We start from the raw sequence: 20,015 nt of genomic DNA, 5'->3' as shown, positions 1-20,015 counted from the left end.
CACATCATTGCATCATTGAGACCTATTTTTGTAAACTCTAAAACGCTATTGAGTTTGATACTATTTCATATCAAGTTTAACTACTTGAAATTTTACTATTTTAATTATATAAAATTAAATAAGGAGAAACATGATATTTGTCTTCAAATAGGCAATATATTATTATTACCCATTAGTAAACTCTCCCACTCTTTAATAAAGAGGATCAAAAAGTATCAACTTCCTGTTGATATTTTTTTGCACGTTTCTCGATGAAGAAATGACAAAACGTCGTTATCTCTGAAAAGTTCATTACCAAATAATTTCATTCATGTTCATTAAACAGCTTTTTTACCGATGTAAACCGAGATTATCATCTATAGACTCCAAAAGACTTGTAGTTGTAAGAACTGAAACAAATGGACATAAATTTCTCCAAGTTGCAAGATACAAGTTATTTGATAGAATACCTCTGATTAATCTACAGTCCGTTTCATCAAATTTCTATGATATTTTCAACAATTTGAAATTGAAAATGGATAACATTGACTCTGAGTCTGAGGCGTCAGAATTGTGTCCACCTAAACATGTTTTAGGGATGAAAGTTTTAGACAAATCTGCCTTCAAAAGCACTTGTAAAATTCCAGGAGTTAAAGTACCAATTAAAGCAATAAAACAAATGAGTAAATGTATGAAGTTATCAATGCTGAGGATGCCAAAACTGAAACCCATAGCAGATCTTGAAAACTTTGATCCTGATTATAAATCACACAAGCTATTTCTTCTCAATCCATCGAAATATAAGTCAATAGACGATTTTAGCAGTGAAGAAAGAGAAATGTTCAATAAAGCTGACGTAAGCTTGAATACTTTTCAGCAGTATGAAACAGAGTTGTGCTATGATAATTGGTCAGCTTCAGAAATTATTCCAGCTATCGTAAAAACCAATGTCTCTGGATTTTCCATTATAGGCCATATAGCCCATCTTAATTTAAAAGATGAAGTCCTCCAATATAAACATATTATAGGTAATGATAACTTTTTAAGCAGTTGTGGGGAAATTATAAGTTTAGTTATATAAATTAGAAAAAATTTTGGTTTGTAATTAATACTTCATCATGACATGTACAACATGTGCAATCATATACATGTAGATGTAAATCACTACATTGTGTATGCATATCTACAAATTTATCAATGTACCTTTACACAGATATGATATAAAGTTGGTATACATTTTTTACAAAGACAGGTGCCTGTCCTTTTTGAAGAATTTTCTTATTGAAATCTACTGTACTACATACATGTACATGTAGTGCATTTGTACATGTAGCTCGAATTAGAAAATATATCTTAACCTGCTATTTCTAAAGTCATGTCTCTCTACAATTAAAAATTGACAACTTTCCATTAAATTGTCGTAAAAATTTAAACAAAAATGAATTTTCACAAGGCTGAAAATAAATTGGACCATATCATGCATTTAGTTTGTTTTTGTTTGACCTTTTTTTTGCATAAGAAGTCTGATGGTGTGATCTGTTGTTCTTGCTACTGTCAATATTTTTATTAATTCCTGTTATTTCTTAATGCATGTAATGTACGTGATGTATTGTGCAGAGAAAAAATTTTGAATGAAACTGCATAACATTTTAGTTAATACAGTATTTAGACATGTAAGAGTAAATTCAATTGTTAAATATATATTTAACCCCCAAACATACATGTATCAGTTATACATTGTTTAATCAGTCTGCTACGTTCACCATTAGTCAGATGCCCCTGACTAGTATTAAAGTATTGATTAGGACTAGAGAAAATTTTCAAAATTTTATATACTAGACATATGAAAAAGTTTTTGGCACAGACTAATAGTATAATAACGAAAGTACAATGTACTTTAAAAGACTGGTTGAATTATTTTTAAGTTTTTAATCAGTCTTGACAACAAATGGAATTTTTAACGACCTTGACTGGCTATACAGCCCTTGCACGGTCGGTCCAGTCTTAATTGCATATTGTTGTAGCTAAATGTTAAATGAAAGACTTGAAGGAAAGTTTGTGAAAATTGTTTGCTATAAAGATAGCTCAAGCCTTTAATTTAATTGAAGATGACTTTAATTTTATGACAATATTTAAACAGTTAAAGTCTTGAACAATTATTTAAGCTAGCTATGTATATGGTCAATGTACATTTTGTAGATATATTGTATAGTACATGTGTATAGACAGTAATCATTTGTTGAAATATATTTGAACTCGGGCTGCCTTTTTTTTAAATTTAAAAATGTTTAGTTTATCATTGTTTATGGGTTAATGAGGGGGGGGGGGGGGGGGCAAGGGGTTTCACTGTTATGCTGTTATGGGGCATTTTAATTCTTTGTTATCTGTTATTCTGAAAATGTATTTACTGTTAGCTGTTATTGTCTTATTCTTTGTTAGCTGTTATAGGACTATTTTCTATTTTGTTATCTGTTAATGTGAGAATCTATTTGCTGTTTTACTGTTATTGAAAATTGGAATGTTAGCATTTTGACTGCCAATCTTCCGTAGAAATTGAAGATAATTGAAAATTGTGATTTGAATGGATATTAGTCTCATTGGCACGCTTACCACATCTTCTTACAATGTATATCTATTGGGGTCGTTCTACTGGTAATATCAGGTGGCCCTGTATTTGCAGAAGAATTTCAGTAACATACATCACATACACAACTAAAATCAATTAAACCCAGGACCATTCCTGTATATATTATTATTATCCTTTGTAATAAATTCCATTGTCTGTGAACATGTAGCATTTTGTACAAATTATAATTCACTTATTACTAGTCCGAGATACTCTGACGTCCAATGGCAGAGTAATCTCGGACTAACTTATTACTTGTACAATAACTTATAGTATGAATTTTGTGATAAAAAAAAGCATTGGTACACCCTATAGATTTTTTTATTCAATGACCACATAATAATCTTTATGTTGTACTATTACACCACTGTCCCTTATTAGGGGAGGATTGGACACCCAACTAGCATGCTTTATTTGACACAGTCACATTCTGTATATGCCTTTTTCCAAGTCAGGAGCATGGATTCAGTGGTTGTAGTTTGTTACTGTGTTACTAATTTTCTCGTTCAATATTTTGTGAATAAATTAGGCAGTTAGTTTTCTCCTTTGAATTGTTTTACTTTATCAAGTGGTGTGGGTTTGAATTATGGCTTTGGGAATTATACAACATCTTTTTCTCTTAGCATTTATATTATAAGTGCTACTCCCTCTCTTTTCATTTACATGGAAGAGAACCCTGACCACCATATTTTTAAAAGCTTTTTAACTGGCGAAAATTGAAGCTCAGAAACCATTGATGCAAATACAGATGTGTCTTCAGTTTAATTTTTCGATAAATACCCTTTGTAAAATCCTACAGCTTCTCCAATGCTGTACCCAAATTTTCCATATTCTATAATTTCCCATAAGAATTGATATTCCTATAAGTTCAGCATTTTTGTGATTTTTTTAATTTTTTTTTATACATGACTGGTGTTTCACTTGGTGTCATCCAAATTTTCACAAGGTCTAACTTTATTATACTACCAGAATTGTCACTTGAGTCAATTTCTATTGTCAGAATAACCATAACTGACATGCGTGTTTCAGTTACATGTCCTGTCTCCACTGATCTAGGTATTTTTGTATTCTATAAGTAAGTTTTATCATGAGCTCACTAAAAAAAAAAGTAAAGTATATATATTGCTTTTCAGAAAAAAATCTAAAAATTAAATTGATGATAAAGTGTCACTGGCTGCACTATTTTCAAATATTAAATAAAAAAAAACTAAATCATTAAAAATGTATCCCTCAAATACCCTAGATTAAATATATATCCCTATATCAAAAACAGAAACTAGTAATTTCGTTCAGAAAAATTCAACATACATACTACAACTTATTGTACAAGCTACGGGAAAAATCAACCTAGGCAGAACTGCCTCAACGGCATCAAGACAACGTCTTGTTTACACAAATTACAATTTTCTAGGTCTATACAGTTCCACAAATTATATACTATAAAGATATACGAGTTGTTTACTGGATTGGTCCTGAACAGATTTATTTTCATATTTCATTTACTGTTATCTGTTATTATCCCTTTTCAATTCCTTGTTATCTGTTTTTCACCAAATCAATTCACTGTTTTGCTGTTATGGGGACCCCCCTTGCCCCCTGTCGTTAATGTCTCATTGGTGTTAATTATTTAATCTACATGTACAATGCACATGTGAATAAGATCATTGTCTTTTATTTATGTGAATTAAGAACTGCAGTGTAGAGTCTTCAAGTACATTTTTTTGTAATTAAACTTTTTTTTTCAGCAAAATGTATATTTAACTACTTTTACTTTTATATATTCTCAAACCTAAAAGAACATTGCATTGTTCTGTGTTCTGTTGAAAAGAAATTTGATATGTAATATACATACCTGTACATGTGTTGTGTTACTTACCTTCTTTCAGTATTTTGATCTTTCTTCAATTTTTATTGCAGGCCAGGTTTTAATGGATAAAAACCCTTCAGTGAAAACAGTAGTAAACAAAACTGGTCAAATAGATAATACTTTCCGTAATTTTAAAATGGAATTAATAGCTGGAGAAGATAATATGATGGCTCAGGCAAAAGAACATGGATTTACATTTGAGTTTGACTTCTCAAAAGTGTATTGGAATCCCAGATTGAGTAAGTTTTAAGATTTTTTATTTGGTACATTTCCATGCATAATTCGACTCATACTAGTGACATATTTTTTTGGCATGCAGCTTTACTAACAGATGATATATCTACTTTCATTATATACAGTTGCAATGTAAAAATATAATGTAATAATAAATAGCTGTATGACACTTTAAATCCAATTTGCAAAGACAACCCGACTAATCACTTACAAGGCTTATGTTTAGTTGATCAGGGCCTGTGGGAAGATTTTAAATTGTTCTATATATTCTCTAAAATAAAGTATTGTTGTTGTTAAGTGAGAGGTGTAACTTGTACAAATAATTTTATAAACTTGATAATGGGAGTAATATTTTCTTGTAAAAGAGAGATGAAAGATACCAAAGTGACATTCAAATGTAAATTTGTCAGATTCAGATATATCTTTAATGGTTGAATTATCTCCCCTTAGTCTGATTGTCAGTTATCTCCTTTCTTGTTCAATTTTTCATATGGTTGTAAGGGTGTACTTTGATCTATAATGGGTTACTTTTTACACATTGTGACTAGGATGGAAAAATTTCTCGTTGACTCTCATACCACATATTTGAACCTTTACTTAACCCACTCCCCCCTCTAATAAAATGCACCCTAATGAAATTTTGACGATCATAACAAAAAGTGTTTTATATATTGAATTTGTTTATTTCTAGGTTCTGAGCATCAAAGGGTTGTCAAAGAAATAAGAGAAGGAGATGTTGTCTATGATGTTTTTGCCGGTGTAGGACCATTTGCTATACCGGCTGCTAAATCTAGGAAAGCTATTGTTTTTGCTAATGACTTGAATCCTAGTTCTTATGAAAGTCTTTGTAAAAACATAAAACTAAACAAAATTAAGACAGAAGTAAACTGCAGTAATTTAGATGGGAGAGAATTCATCAAGACAATAGTCAAACCTGATATTTTAAAAAGATGGAAAAATTATAAGAAAACAGGAAATAAGACAAATTTGAAAGTTGTTATGAATTTGCCAGCTCTTGGTATTGAGTTTACTGATACATTTCAGTCATTATTTGTTGATATTGATGACAACATAAAACCTACATCATCTGATTTACTTCCTTATATGTATGTGTATTGTTTTACAAAGAGTGAGACACCTGAAGCTGATATAAAACAGAGGCTAGAGAGTACAATAGGATCACCATTACCAGATGACTTTACCATTCATAATGTTAGAAATGTAGCCCCTAAAAAAGAGATGATGTGTGTGTCCTTCCATATGCCAGCTGAGGTTTTATTTAGACAAAAACCAAAGGAGGGTAAGCTTAATTTTCATGTTTTAATATTAATTTATCACACAAGCATGATTTACTATAGCAGCAAAACAGATTTTTGTATTTGCAGAAACAATTAAACAAATAGAAAAACAAGAATGTGTCCAAAGTACACAAATGCCCCATTTGCACTATAATTTTCTGTATTCAGTGGACTGTGTAAATAGGGTAAAATCTCTAATCTCTAAAATACCTTGACCAAAAACTTTAACCTGAAGTGGGAAAGACAAAAGGACGAACTGACTGATGAATGAACGCAAAAACAAACGAACCAAAAAACCAAAAAAACATAATGCCCACAAAAGGAGCATAATAAATGGGGCATAATAAAAATTATCCCAACTGATTACTGTTCATTTCAGTTTTTGAGTAATTCAATTTTATCTGTGTTAATGTTGTTACTACTACCTTTTTTTTAAAGACATTTCCTCTTTGTTAGTACAAGAATATGTACCTGACTGCTATGACTACTGTTACAGTCTACTGCCAATGGTGTTATGTATATAAGTATAGATTATCAGACTTTCGAAACATTGATATTGTAAAATATCATCTGCATTACAATGTGAACCTTTTTGGCGAGCAAAACTTGATAACATCTCCTCACACATTGTGACTTAGCTGATTACTTCTCCTCAAACATTGTAACATCGCTGAAATTGCCTGCTTTCGTCTAAAAGTTGTGATACGAGAATTAAGTATCAACTAAGCAGGGTAATTTAGGCATAGGGAAGGACGATAATTACATGTACACATCCTGCATTAGCTCAACTTGTAGTTAAAGTACATATAACAGGCTATTATTTGAACTTGGAATTATTTTTAATTATGGAATTTGCTTGATTTCTAGTTTTTGGAATTTTTAATAAATTCCATGTTTATTCTGTACTGAAATGTTCTGTGCTGTGCACAACACTTTCTTTTACAAAGAAAATAGTATATTTTCAATAGAATGTACTGTGCCGCGCACAACACTATCTAACCAAACTACATTTTATGGAAAGTGTTATAAACTGCTCAAAAGATTATAATACCAAATAAACATGGAATTTATTAAAAAAATTTAAACACAAGAAATTATGCAAATTCCATAATTAAAAATAATTCCAAGTTTAAAGAATAGCATGTTATATATTATATAGACACCTATCATTGACTCATGTCTCAAAATGAGAGCCGTGATGTAGTGGTAAGTGCATCAGACTACTAACACAAAGGTTCCTGGTTCGATTCCTGTTCCTGGATGAAAATTTGAGGGACTGAATTTTTGGTCTCCCTTGACACCATTTTTGAGTAGGGTCTTTAGGATAAGGTGATAGTCCGTGGTAAGGAGACGATAAATGGCTGAACCATGTTAATAATGTCATATCTCTTGCATGTTAAAGACACCCATTATGTAGATTTCGAAAAAGAGCAGGCTAATGCTGCTGCACTCACGCTCGCAAAGTGGAAAGTTGCAAAATTTGTTTCCCAATCCACTTTAAATAAATATGTTTAAACTTTAAAGACTTATGTCTGTTAATTGTTGTAAAACTACAATGACCTCTAGATGGCTTTGAGTTATTAATCTCATTGTGTTTCTGTCTCATTGATGCATACCCAACATATTGATCTAGTGCTCATACATTTGTTGTTATTTTCTTAACCCATAGGAGAGTTTTTGTAAGATAAAAGTTGTGAATAGATTTTTTTGAAATGGCTATTGACTCCATTTGAATGATTTATCAGTAACCAAACATGTTTGTATAATAAAGGTAGATGCATGCTATCATAGACCAAAGTGAAACTTTAAAATATTACTCTTTTTTTTTTAGGTGATGGATCTGAAGTTAAGAAAAGAAGGATAGATTTGGAAGAAAATAACAGTTGACTTTTTACATGTGTTAATTAATTTGTCACTTTACAAATCTACTCTGAAACTGTTTGGTAAATTTATATAAAACTTGACATGAATGATGTAGGGTATGTTTTCGACAAATCTTCCTCACTTGATTCTGATGTGAAAAAAACAATGGCTACTAGAGAGGCTTGTTTAATTCTGATTGGCTAACTTTTAAGATCTTCACTGAAATAACAAGGCTAATAACAGTGAAACTTTAATCAAAGGGAATGATAAATTCAAAGCCATTTGAAGATAAATTTATCGAGATGATTAATTAAGAGGTACATTTGCAAGAAGAGAAAATTGGGGGGGTCAAAGAGTCTCTAGTTTAGGTAAACTCCTACTCTGACTTTAAGGTAATGTTTATCCATATAGATTTAAAAGAGGAGCAAGACACCAGAGGAGTTCAAACTCATAAATCTAAAATAAACTGACAATGCCATGGCTTAAAAAGAAAAAGACAAACAGACAAACAATAGTACACATGTCACAACATAGATAACTAAAGACTTAACAACAAGAACCCCACGAATAACTGGGTTGATCTCAGGTGCTATGGAAGTGTAAGCAAATCCTGCCCCACTAGTGGCACTATTGCTCATGTGAGTGGTAGCAGAATCTGAACATTTTTCATGTGAGGACTGACCAGATAGCAATTAAATAAAACAATTACAGAGTTGTAGCATAATCTGAAATTAAAATACAGTCTTAAGTTACCTTATATGTAGTCTGTTTAATTCATTGATTAAATCTTATTTCAGAACTTTTTACATTTTCATCTAATTCGACACTAGACAGGAATTGAGAGTGGAACTTACCATGTTACACTATGGTACAAAAAACAAAATAAAAAGTAACATGTGGCATTATTGCCAATGAGATAACTTTCCACAAGAGATCAAATGATGCAGAAGAATGCAACTGTAAACCAGTTTAACTTTAGCTATAAGTTAATAATAACATATCAAATTGAAATTAATAGATGCCTTTTACGGAAATTTCGTCCATTCATGTAACATTATCTATGAAATGAAATGGACAGACTCAATTCTGGACACTCAAAATGACCAGAATTGACTTTACTCAATTGCCTGAATTCTTTGATGACTTTGTTTTGATTATTCATTGTGAATGTCCCAACAGTTCTCTTGTAATGTTTTATATAGTCTAACAATGTTAACATGTTATAAAAGTTTAAACTAAAGTAACTGCCTATTTTATACACTGCTGCTAAGTCCTACATTTTTTATCATTCATATTGTTAATTTAATGTCCAAATTTAAATCAGCAATTTTTTCCTGAAACACTTTATCAAACTTTTCATTCTGTGCTACTGTAAAAACCTTCTTCCATCCACCCACTTTACCTGCAATATAAACATATTTGATTATATCTATTCTGGTCATATCATAGCAACATTTCAAATATAATTAAAACATATATGGATAAAGGTCAATTAAACAGCAACCAAACAGCCCAATAAACAAAACAAAAACATATACAAATTTTGCATAGGATTTTTAGTAGAAGAGTCAATATCATTTGTCAAATTAGAATTATCCTGAAGTCTAGTCTAGATGGTGAATTAAAACAGAGCCTACCACAGCTCCAAGTCAATGTCACACTATCCATCTTCGTATAAACAAAATTCTAGAGCGATCTTTTGTTATCTGTTATTATGGAAGTCAATATATATCACATGACAATATTTGTTCACAACTGGGACCAAATAAAACAACATCTTTATAATCTTTGTTATTTATCTATGATTGATTGATTGTTGATTGCTTAGCATTATATTGTATGTTCCAGTTCACCTGTGGTTGTCATATATTTATTCTCTTTCATGCAATTTATTATACCCGGCTTCAAAAAAGTTGGGGTATAATGTTTTACGTCTGTCTATCTATCAGTCTATCCATCCATTCTTCCATCACTCAATCCATTCTTTCACCTGTTGGTTCTTCTGTCCATCCATCCACCTGTCAGTTCCTCTGTCTGTCCCATTAATATTTTTTTTCACATCTTTCTCAGGAACTGAATCATACGGATTTCTGACATTTGGTTTCAGGATTTATATAAATCAGCTATACCATGGTATTCTTTTTCATATTCTTCACTCAACAACTTTCTGTTTACCAAACTCTTCTATCATTTACCAAATAATAGCCATGTTGAAAATTTTCATCACATTTTTCTCCGGAACTACAATACCCGGATTTCTGAAAAATGCTTTTAAGATTTATATAAGTCGCAGCTACACTGTGGGATGCATTTTCAGATTCATCACTCAACAACTTCCTATTACCGAATTATATGGACGGGGGTATCATCAGTGAGCAGTAGCTCACACTTGTTAAAGACTGTTGAATTGTAATTATTTATTTGGGAATTTAATTTAATCATGAATGTTTCAAAATAATGATTTACCTTCTCTATAGATTCCAATACCGGTAGTGTTTTCTTTCCAATGACTTTTATCATAAAATTTATCCTTTTGCATCGATTCAAATTGACACTTGTCCTGGATATCTTTTAACAACTTTTCATTATAGGGTTTCTCTAGAAAATTTGCTAATTTTCTAATTTCTTCGATGCCATTCTGAAAAAAAGGTATGTGTTCAAAAAGACTGAAAGAATTATTTTATGCACCACTTGCTATTAGATTAAGTTTAAGAAATTAAAACACTGATGATAATAAGAATAAGCAGACGCACACACAATAATCTCAATCTTAATATGAGTGCCAAGGAGACAACTCTCAATCCAAGTAACCATTTATAAAAGTTAACCATTATAGCTCAAGGTACGGTCTTCAACACAGAGCCTAGGCTCACACCGAACAGCAAGATATGGAGGACCCCCAAAATATCTAGTGTAAAACCACTCAAACGGAAAAACCAACGGTCTAATCTATATACAAAACGAGAAACACGTATGAACCACAGAAACAGACGACAAACACTGAACATTAGATTCCTGGCTTAACTTCTTTGAACTAGCTTTCAATAACCACCAGCATGTATGTATTATTTAACATTGATATACAAGCACATGTGTGTTTGTTGTGTGGTACTAGTAATATGTAACTTTGGTTATTATTCAACGGACTTGAAATAAAAAAAAGTATGAAAGTGAACAAACAAATGGAAGTTTAAACGATCTTGACTGGCTTTACAGCCCTTGCACCGTCGGTTCATGAAAGTAAAGGAACGAAATCTAGTTAACACCAACAACATGTAAAACACATAACTGTGTCCAGTTTAAAGCTGGGTTAGGGGTTGTCCTTAATGGAATCTTGGGTTATGGTATATCTTTGATTTTTTTCTGTTACATTTCTTAACAACTCCAGTGGTGATCAGTGGTGAGTAATTTAATGCATGACCTATTAAATACTCATAAAGTTTATGAATATGTATTATGCATGCAGAACCTTCAAATAAGTGGGAGATATATATTGTATATATGCAGGTGTTACCGGAATATTGGTACTTAAAGATCGAAAACATGAAATGCTTAATCACAAGTTTGGTTTCATCTTCTTAAAATAGACGGTTCTTAACAGATCCTTATTGTCAAATTCTAGATGTCGAAGGTATGCAGTATTCAACCAGGTGCTCCGCAAGGCGCAACTTTATACGAACCCAGTGGTTGAACCCTGAACAGTTGGGGCAAATTTGGTCACAATATTCAAGCTTGATACTGTGAATTTGGAAAAGTGATAAAAAATTTGACATAATATAGGTTTTTGTCACAAAATTAATGTGGTATAAGATCTAACAAATCTATTGCATAATACTGTGCAATTGAAGATTTCTTCTTGAAACTTTTAAAAATTTCAAAAAGTAAGGTCTTAAAATAATGGTAACCCATACTTCCCCCCTCCCTAACTTTTGAAATCCCCTTGGAGCAATAACCCTTAAACTCAATCCCATGCTTTCATTTGTAGTATTGAACCTTGTAGAACAATTTCTGAGGAGAGATCCATACACTTTTTTTAAACGCAAGTTATTGTCATGACTGTTTGCAATCTAAAAACATGCTTCTTTTTGGTCCTTGTTTGCCCCCTAATTCCTACATATTTTGGGCAATTAACCCAAAACTTAATCCCAGCCTACCCTTTGTTATATGGTACATTGCGGTACAATTTCAGAGAGATACATGCAATTACACACAAGTTATTGTCAAGAAACTCTAAAAATGCTTTTTTTGGCCCTTAATTCCGCAACTTTACCCCATGACCCCTAAAATGAATCCAAACCTTCTACTTGTGATTTAAACATTGCTGTATTGAAATACTTGTACACAAAATTCTTTTTTGGGCCCCTAATTACTTAACGTTTTGGACCATCATCCCCAAAATCAATCCCAACCTTCCTTTTGTGGTATTGAATTTTCCTTCTGAGAGAAAAAAAATCATAAAGATCTTTTCACTTAGAGTAAAGTTGTTATCCGGAAACAAATGTGTTTTCGGACGACGACGACATCATACCATTATACGATCCCAATTTTTTTTTTTTGGGTCGTATAAAACAGTATTTGTGATATCTATTTTATCTGGTTTAGCGAATGATGATAAACAGAGTTATATATTTCTTAATGGTTTAGTGAGTTGAAACAAAATTCATACATAATTTGACGTTTGATAAAACATCTTAAAGTTTAAGCTTGGACATTTTTTAAAGGCACACCACAAAAGACCTTTGGTAAAGTAACTTAAAAGATCCACACACTTGTATTGTACTTAAGTTATTGTCCGGAATCCAGAAAATTCTTTGTTTTTAAATCCTATACGATTTGGGTCACAACCCTCATAATCAACTCTAAATTTACTCTTCACTATAATTGGTGTATTTAAATACCTGTAAGGTTTACTGTACATGTCCACCTGGCTGGTGTCATCTGACCTTGTCAATGACCTCATTTGAATAGTTGAGTGGTCAAAGTTAAGTTTTTGAGTTTTTGTCTAAGGTCAGATGACACCTGTCAGTTGGACATGTACACCTTGCAATCAAACTGTCATATAAGTGAGAGGTTTAGCTAAATATAAAATTAGGTTCAATCCATTTTTTTTACATGTCTGTATCAAGTCAGTAATATGATAGTTGTAATGTATTTTAGCTTTTAATTTTGCCATTTGAAAAGGGATTTCCCGTTTTTAATTTTCCTCGTAGTTCAGTATTTTTGTAATTTTACTTTATGCTATATGCAATAGTTAACTTATAATATTATTTCTTGTGAAGACGAGGCGCGCGTCTGATGTATTCAATTAAAAGTATGGTGCCTTTTCATAGCTATTATTTGTGCTTTTCTCTGTCCTGTATGTTCTCCATTTTATTTGTGTTGAATTCGTTATGTAAGGCAGCAACCATTTGATTTTCTTGGGGGGGGGGGGGGGGGGGTATGGTTTTTTTTGAAAATAAGTTTGTTTCCAGTTTTTGGAGAGAAAAATAATTTGTTTTTGACCCTGAGAAAAAAAAATGTTTGTTACACCCTCAGCTGCCACTATATGTAATGTTAACATTGAAAGAAAAAAAAAATGTTTTCGACTTGTCGCCCAAAAAAATAAATTGTTCTTCGCCGAAGGCGAAAAAAAAAGTTTGTAGAGAAAAAAAAACCATTGCCTCCACCCCCCACCCACCCCAGAAAATCAAATGGTTGCTGCCTAATGTTGTCATTTTATTGTTATATTTAATATTGACATAAAAGCGGAAGGTCTGGCTAGCCACTAAACCATGTTCAACCCACCATTTGTTCTTAAACTGTTCAATACCAAGTAAGGAAAAGGGACATTGTTTTTATAATTCGTTCCTGTGTGTGTTGCATTTTAGTCTTGTGTCGTTGTTCTCCTGTTATCTTTCATGTTTTTTCCTCAGTTTTAGTTTGTGACCCAGAATTGTTTGTTTTTTCACAAACGATTTATGAAGTTTGAACATGGTATCTACTGTTGCCTTTATTTATGATGTACATATCAGTTTCGTAGGTTTTATTTGACCTTGACCGCATTTTCACGTTTTTTTTATCAGTGTTAAATTTTTGTGATTTGGTATGTTTTCTTATTGTCGTATATTGTACATCTTACATAATGAGAATATAGTCACCATACCTGTTGCATATCTTCGTAATGAATAACATGTATCGGATAATCCTTATGTTCCTTTATGGCCTTGTGCCAGTTTCGTACATTGTCAAACCAAGACATATAATCAACTAAAATATATTAATTGCTTAGTAAATACTTAAGAAAATGGAAAATATGTGTTAATTGTATGGTCTTACTAGTGAATCTTGTCCTTGTTGGCATTTTAAAAAAGTTAACTACAAGACAAGGTAAAAAAAAAGGATTTTAATATATGACATTGTATCTTTTGTATTTTTGTCTTTCATTTTTGCTTCTGAGTTTTGTCTATATGACATTTTGTTGATCTTTGTTGACATGTTTTGTTTTATAGTGATTAAGATTAAGAAACAATATTTACAGCTGTTCCCCTATTTTTGATATTTTTACCTATAGTGTTTGTTTGTTTTGTTCACACATTGTCAATATTATGGAATTTTATGTGAATGTCATTAAAATGAGAAGCTAAGCTAGCAATAAAATCCGGTGCAATCCACCATTTTCTACAAAAGGAAATACCTGTGCCAAATCAGGAATATGACGGTTTTCCGTGCATTAGATTTGTTTGAGCTTTTGCTTTTGCCATTTGGTATAGGAATATCAATTTTGAATGTTCTGTATTCATGTAATTTTACATTTTCTTAAGTAATATTTGTCTGGTATGCTCAAAGCAGAAAGTCCGAAATACCAAAAAGCGTCACAGCTAAAGAAATATAGAATGTAATAAGTGTCAATGCAAACATAAAAAATATTGCTTCAATATGACGAGAAAAAAAATAATATCGAAAACATCCAAAATGTATTAATGTCTTGTAGGTAAAAATGAACATCAGTTGAACCTGTATTCATGAAATCCTTACTTTACCTTCAGCTGAAGATTGGATATGAATGCCATCAGTGATAAAAGAGGGAGGAAAGAGACCAGAGGGACAGTTGAACCTGTATTCATGAAATCCTTACTTTACCTTCAGCTGAAGATTGGATATGAATGCCCTCAGTGATAAAAGAGGGAGGAAAGAGACCAGAGGGACAGTTGAACCTGTATTCATGAAATCCTTACTTTACCTTCAGCTGAAGATTGGATATGAATGCCCTCAGTGATAAAAGAGGGAGGAAAGACAACATTGAAAGTGAAACAAGCGATCCACCATAAAATATTTCTTTGACAGATTAGGACCACAAGAAATCATTCATAAACCACGATTTACATTTTTTTTTAATCTATGACCTTAAATCAAACGGTTCTAGAAAATCGTTATCATACTTGTTTCGCAGTCCATTTATATACTAGTCAACAAAAGAAACGATACAAGACTTTTTTTTCAAATTAAAGATTTTTTTTCGCTTATTGGACCAATATTGAAGGAAGTAATACTGAATCATTATATAAATAGAAATCCCTGTAATAAATTTTTTTTTGTTTTCGTGCCATTTTTTGGCGATTTTTTTTTTACAAAATTTACATAAAAAGACAATTTTAAAAACAGAAGTTCCAATTAATGATGCCAACCTTTCATTTAAAGGTAAAGACAATGTTTAAACAATATTTCAACCCATTAAATACAACATGAACATAACTTGATTAGCATATTGAATATTTTTAAACAAATTAAAAAAAATATTTAGTACTTGGAAAATTATGTGTCGATTTTTTATTCAACTTTCCGCAAAACTAATTTGTACCCTATGATCGTTTTCACGGAATTTAGATACTTTCCGACAAGTTTTGAATTTCATTATCACATGTGCATACATTGCAAATGAAAGCTTTTCAAAAAAGTGTATCACATTTTGTTTTATATTAAATACTTTTTGATAAATTTTATTTCAAAGTCGTGTATCGTTTCTTTTGTTGACTAGAATAGTTATATTCAATGTTTATACTGGGTCGAATAACTATCGGTAGTTTTCGGAGGTAAACTCAAATGTCAACTAGATGGTGTCTAAAATATGATCTGAACTATTTCATTATAAAGCCTGGTATCTTTGATAATTGTTTTTAGTAAAAAAGTTATTTTTTTTTATAAGAGACAGGATATCTATTAACTAGCTACCCAAGCAGGAGTATATAGATATAGGAAGATGTGGTGTGAGTGCCAATGAGACAACTCTCCATCCAAATAACAATTTAAAAATTAGACCATTATAGGTTAAAGTACGGCCTTCAACACGGAGCCTTGGCTCACACCGAACAACAAGCTATAAAGGGCCCCAAAATTACTAGTGTAAAACCATTCAAACGGGAAAACCAACGGTCTAATCTATATAAACAAAATGATCATATTTCAATTTTGCTTTTGGAGCCTGAGCGATAACACCACCCAACGTTATTATAAGGTTCTTCTCCAATATCTATATCAGTATACATATATGCATTCCCGTGCATCTTATAAAATCTACCCGAACTAGGCCTCGCTGAAACACAGAACAGCGTGAAAAACTCTGTTCTATTGCCCTTTGTATGCCTTTGGTGTGCATGTACTTATTTTATGTCATAATTAATAATCCATATCCCTCGTTTTCTTTCAATATATAACAAAAGGACTCTCAAAATTAAGGAATGTGTTTAATTCTTTAAAAAATGATAGACATTTAGAATTAATTTTTGTAGTTTCTGCCGTGGATAAACAGCGTTGGTTGTACTTTACTTCAATGTGGCGCTCATGACTCATGAGTTTGTGCCTTGAAGAGCGCGACGCAAGGAAATTATGTACCTTTCCGATTTAGTAAAAGAACCAAATTTCATGGACTATTTGTAAATATTGAACTAGTAATATATTTGTTTAGGGGCCAGCTGAAGGACTCCTTCGGTAGCGGGAGCTTTTCGTTGCATTGAAGACACGTTGGTTGTTGTCTGCTCTATGGTTGGGTTGTTGTCTCTTTGACACATTCCCCATTTACAATCTCAATTTTTATTGTTATTGAATTAACAAGTATGTGGATGTGATGATTTATATCACTTATTTTTATTTTTTCCTTTACACTATAATCATAAGAGTGAACCTACTTAGTTTAACCACATCCCTGATTGTGTTTTGGATTGTTTATTCGGGATAACTCCTGTATATAATAAAAACTTACTATTTCCCTCTAAAAATCTTTCTAAGAAGCCATCCCATGATCCATCATAGTTATACATAAGCAATCCATGATGATGGTGATAATATGAAACAGCAACATCTTTCGGATTTCTCATAGTATAAACTATCTTACATTCCCGCCGAAGGCAATCTTTCGGAAGCATGGGCAATTCTAGATGTGTATTCAGTATACGAGGAGACGGTAAAGAATCAAATGACTCTTTTGACATGCTTTCAATCATGCCTTTCATTTTAGTGTGTCCTATTAATTCTGCTTTCTGTGTAAACAGCATCTGGATAATTTCCCAAACCCAATGGGTTCCTGTTTTAAATACATACTATTATGAATACAATAAATACTAACACTAATCATTTAAATTTGCGAAACAATCATTTGCAAATCTTGCGGTGCCATTTCTTATAGGTACAATGTGATGTAACTACCAATTTTTTAAATTATTTTTATCAATTAGAATATAAATTGTAAATTCAATTTAATCAAAATGTTATTTTCATTTTAGAGACACTAGACAAATCACATTTTTAGAAACTTAAAAGATGGACGAAAGATACCAAAGGGACAGTCAAACTCGTAAATCTAAAACAAACTGACAACGCCATGGCTAAAAATGAAAAAGACAAACAGAAAAACAATAGTACACATGACAAAACATAGAAAACTAAAGAATAAACAACACGAACCCCACCAAAAACTAGGGGTGATCTCAGGTGCTCCGGAAGGGTAAGCAGATCCTGCTCCACATGCGGCACCCGTCGTGTTGCTTATGTGATTACAAATCCGGTAAATAGTCTAATTCGGTAGGTCAAATTCATGAAAGGGAAGGGGATTGTAGTTTCGACGTAAGGAACATATCCGATATCATTTGTGAAACGGTTATTCCATAACGGTCAACCAACTCGTGATGGCGTCCGTAAAATTTACGAAGGGATGATTTCAACTTCACCATCTGGAACTCTTGGTTTAATAGCTTCCTTGTGAGCAGTAACCCTCTATCAAAAAAATCATGATAGGAAATGCAAGCACGGGAATATCGTATCAATTCGGAGATATATACCCCGTATGCAGGTGCTGCTGTAATGTTGCTACTTAGAAATGGAAAGTTCACAATTGGAAAGCTGAAATCATCTCTTTTGTCGTAAAGTTTTGTCTTCAACCGACCCTCATTGTCAATTTCTAGATGTAAGTCAAGATATGAAGTCGACTTAACTGTATCTGTAGTATCTTTTATCTCCAATTCGGTGGGATAGATGCGATCCACATAGTCACCAAATTTTGAATTGTTTAGTGAAAGAACGTCATCTATATAGCGGAAAGTAGAGTTAACGGATATTGCTAACTTCTTATCTTTCTTCCTGAGAAGTTCCTGCATGAAGTCAGCCTCATAATAATAAAGAAACAAGTCAGCAAGAAGAGGGGCACAGTTTGTTTCCATTGGGATGCCGACAGTCTGTTGAAAAACACGTCCTCCGAACGTAACAAATATGTTGTCAATCAAGAAATCAAGCATCTTGATAATATCGGTTTCAGAGAATTTTTTGTTTGAATCAGAATGATTCTTTACAAAGTATGATTTATCCCTCCCTAAGACAAGATATTTGTATCTACGTTGGCCATTCTTTTTTATGACGCAAAGTAATACCAACTCTTTTAATTTGTCTTTTAGTTTGGAATGTGGAATACTTGTGTAAAGAGTAGAAAAGTCAAATGTTTTAATACTGTTACAAGATGAAAGAGAGTTAGATTGTATGTACTCTAAAAGATCTTTGGAATTTTTATGTATCCACATCTGATTCACGCCACCTCTAGAATAGGCAGTTTCACAATAACTTTGAAGCCCGTCTTTGATTGCTGATAAAATGGATGTTAACAATTTAGAAAGGGGTTTCGTGGAGCACTTGGAAGACTCAGCAATATACCGTTGTTTGTAAGGACACTTATGTAGTTTAGGTATCCAATACAGTGGTGGAAGATCCAGTTCTTCATCTTTGGTTGAAAAACCAAAGGAACAAAGAACAGACCTATGATTATCCAGGATCTCCTCTTTGGTAAGTGTCGTGAGGGTATATGTTGGGTTTCCAAGTGAATTCGTTTATCAAGCAATTAATGTAATGACTTTTACAGATAAAAACGATGTTATTTGGGGCTTTGTCTAAAGATAAGGAGAATGTTAATTCACAAAGAGATCAAACGACCCCTTGTGTTCCTAATGTGAACAAAATATTATAACTTAATCTTCCTTCATTTTACTCCAGAAATCTGTCAGCCTAAAGCCAATTTTATTTTGTGATATATGAATAAAAACATTTAACAAACATGATATTCATTTGTACCTCTTTGATAGAATTAAACATGTATGAGATCTTGTTATTCATTTTGTATTATTCCTCATATCATCATCATTTGTTTTAAATAGTGCTTGTTATTTTTACTTTATTATGTCACTGTTGTTTGAAGACTCATAAAGAAAAAGCACCTTGCAAAATTCTTTAATTTTACTTTCCGATATATGGATGATGTTCTATCATTGAATAACCCATACTTCAGCCAATACTTACATCTCATATATCCCAGTGAAATTGAAATTAAGGATACTACTGATACTAGAAGGACTGCTTCATACCTTGATCTTTTCCTCAATATTGACGTAGATGGACGACTTCACACGAAAATCTATGATAAACGGGACGATTTCAACTTCCCAATTATCAATTTCCCACTACTCAGCAGTAACATACCATCTGCCCCTTCGTATGGTGTTTACATATCACAATTGATACGTTATTCACGCGCATAAACAGAGTTATGAGGAGACAGTTTAAAATTGACACTCCGTAAATTTTATGGACACCATCAAGAATTGGTGGATCCATACGATGTGTCTTTAACCAAACT

The 20,015-nt window shown here is 32.2% G+C and overlaps 2 protein-coding genes across 2 annotated transcripts in view; one reads left to right on the top strand and one right to left on the bottom strand.

Moving 5' to 3' along the window:
* Window positions 1-205: 205 nt before the first annotated feature.
* Window positions 206-8,671, top strand: LOC134712160 (tRNA (guanine(37)-N1)-methyltransferase-like). Its single transcript, XM_063573413.1, has 4 exons — window positions 206-1,007; window positions 4,523-4,711; window positions 5,398-6,006; window positions 7,836-8,671. Exons 1-4 carry the CDS (start codon window positions 311-313, stop codon window positions 7,889-7,891), a joined length of 1,551 nt encoding a protein of 516 aa, XP_063429483.1. The 5' UTR covers window positions 206-310; the 3' UTR covers window positions 7,892-8,671.
* A 43-nt stretch (window positions 8,672-8,714) lies between these two features.
* Window positions 8,715-20,015, bottom strand: part of LOC134712163 (sulfotransferase 1B1-like) — a 22,560-nt gene continuing 11,259 nt past the window's right edge. The window contains exons 3-6 of the mRNA XM_063573415.1: window positions 17,103-17,423; window positions 14,010-14,113; window positions 10,334-10,505; window positions 8,715-9,269 (exon numbers count right to left, since the gene is read on the bottom strand). Of these exons, the coding sequence (XP_063429485.1) occupies window positions 9,157-9,269; window positions 10,334-10,505; window positions 14,010-14,113; window positions 17,103-17,423 (710 nt within the window). The 3' untranslated portion in view covers window positions 8,715-9,156. The remainder of the gene's footprint in view (window positions 9,270-10,333; window positions 10,506-14,009; window positions 14,114-17,102; window positions 17,424-20,015) is intronic.

The sequence above is a fragment of the Mytilus trossulus genome, chromosome 3 (genome assembly GCF_036588685.1).
Source record: "Mytilus trossulus isolate FHL-02 chromosome 3, PNRI_Mtr1.1.1.hap1, whole genome shotgun sequence".
Taxonomy (NCBI): Eukaryota; Metazoa; Mollusca; class Bivalvia; order Mytilida; family Mytilidae; genus Mytilus; species Mytilus trossulus.
The sequence above is the reverse complement of the archived record's forward strand: the minus strand, read 5'-3'. Positions and strand labels throughout refer to the sequence as shown.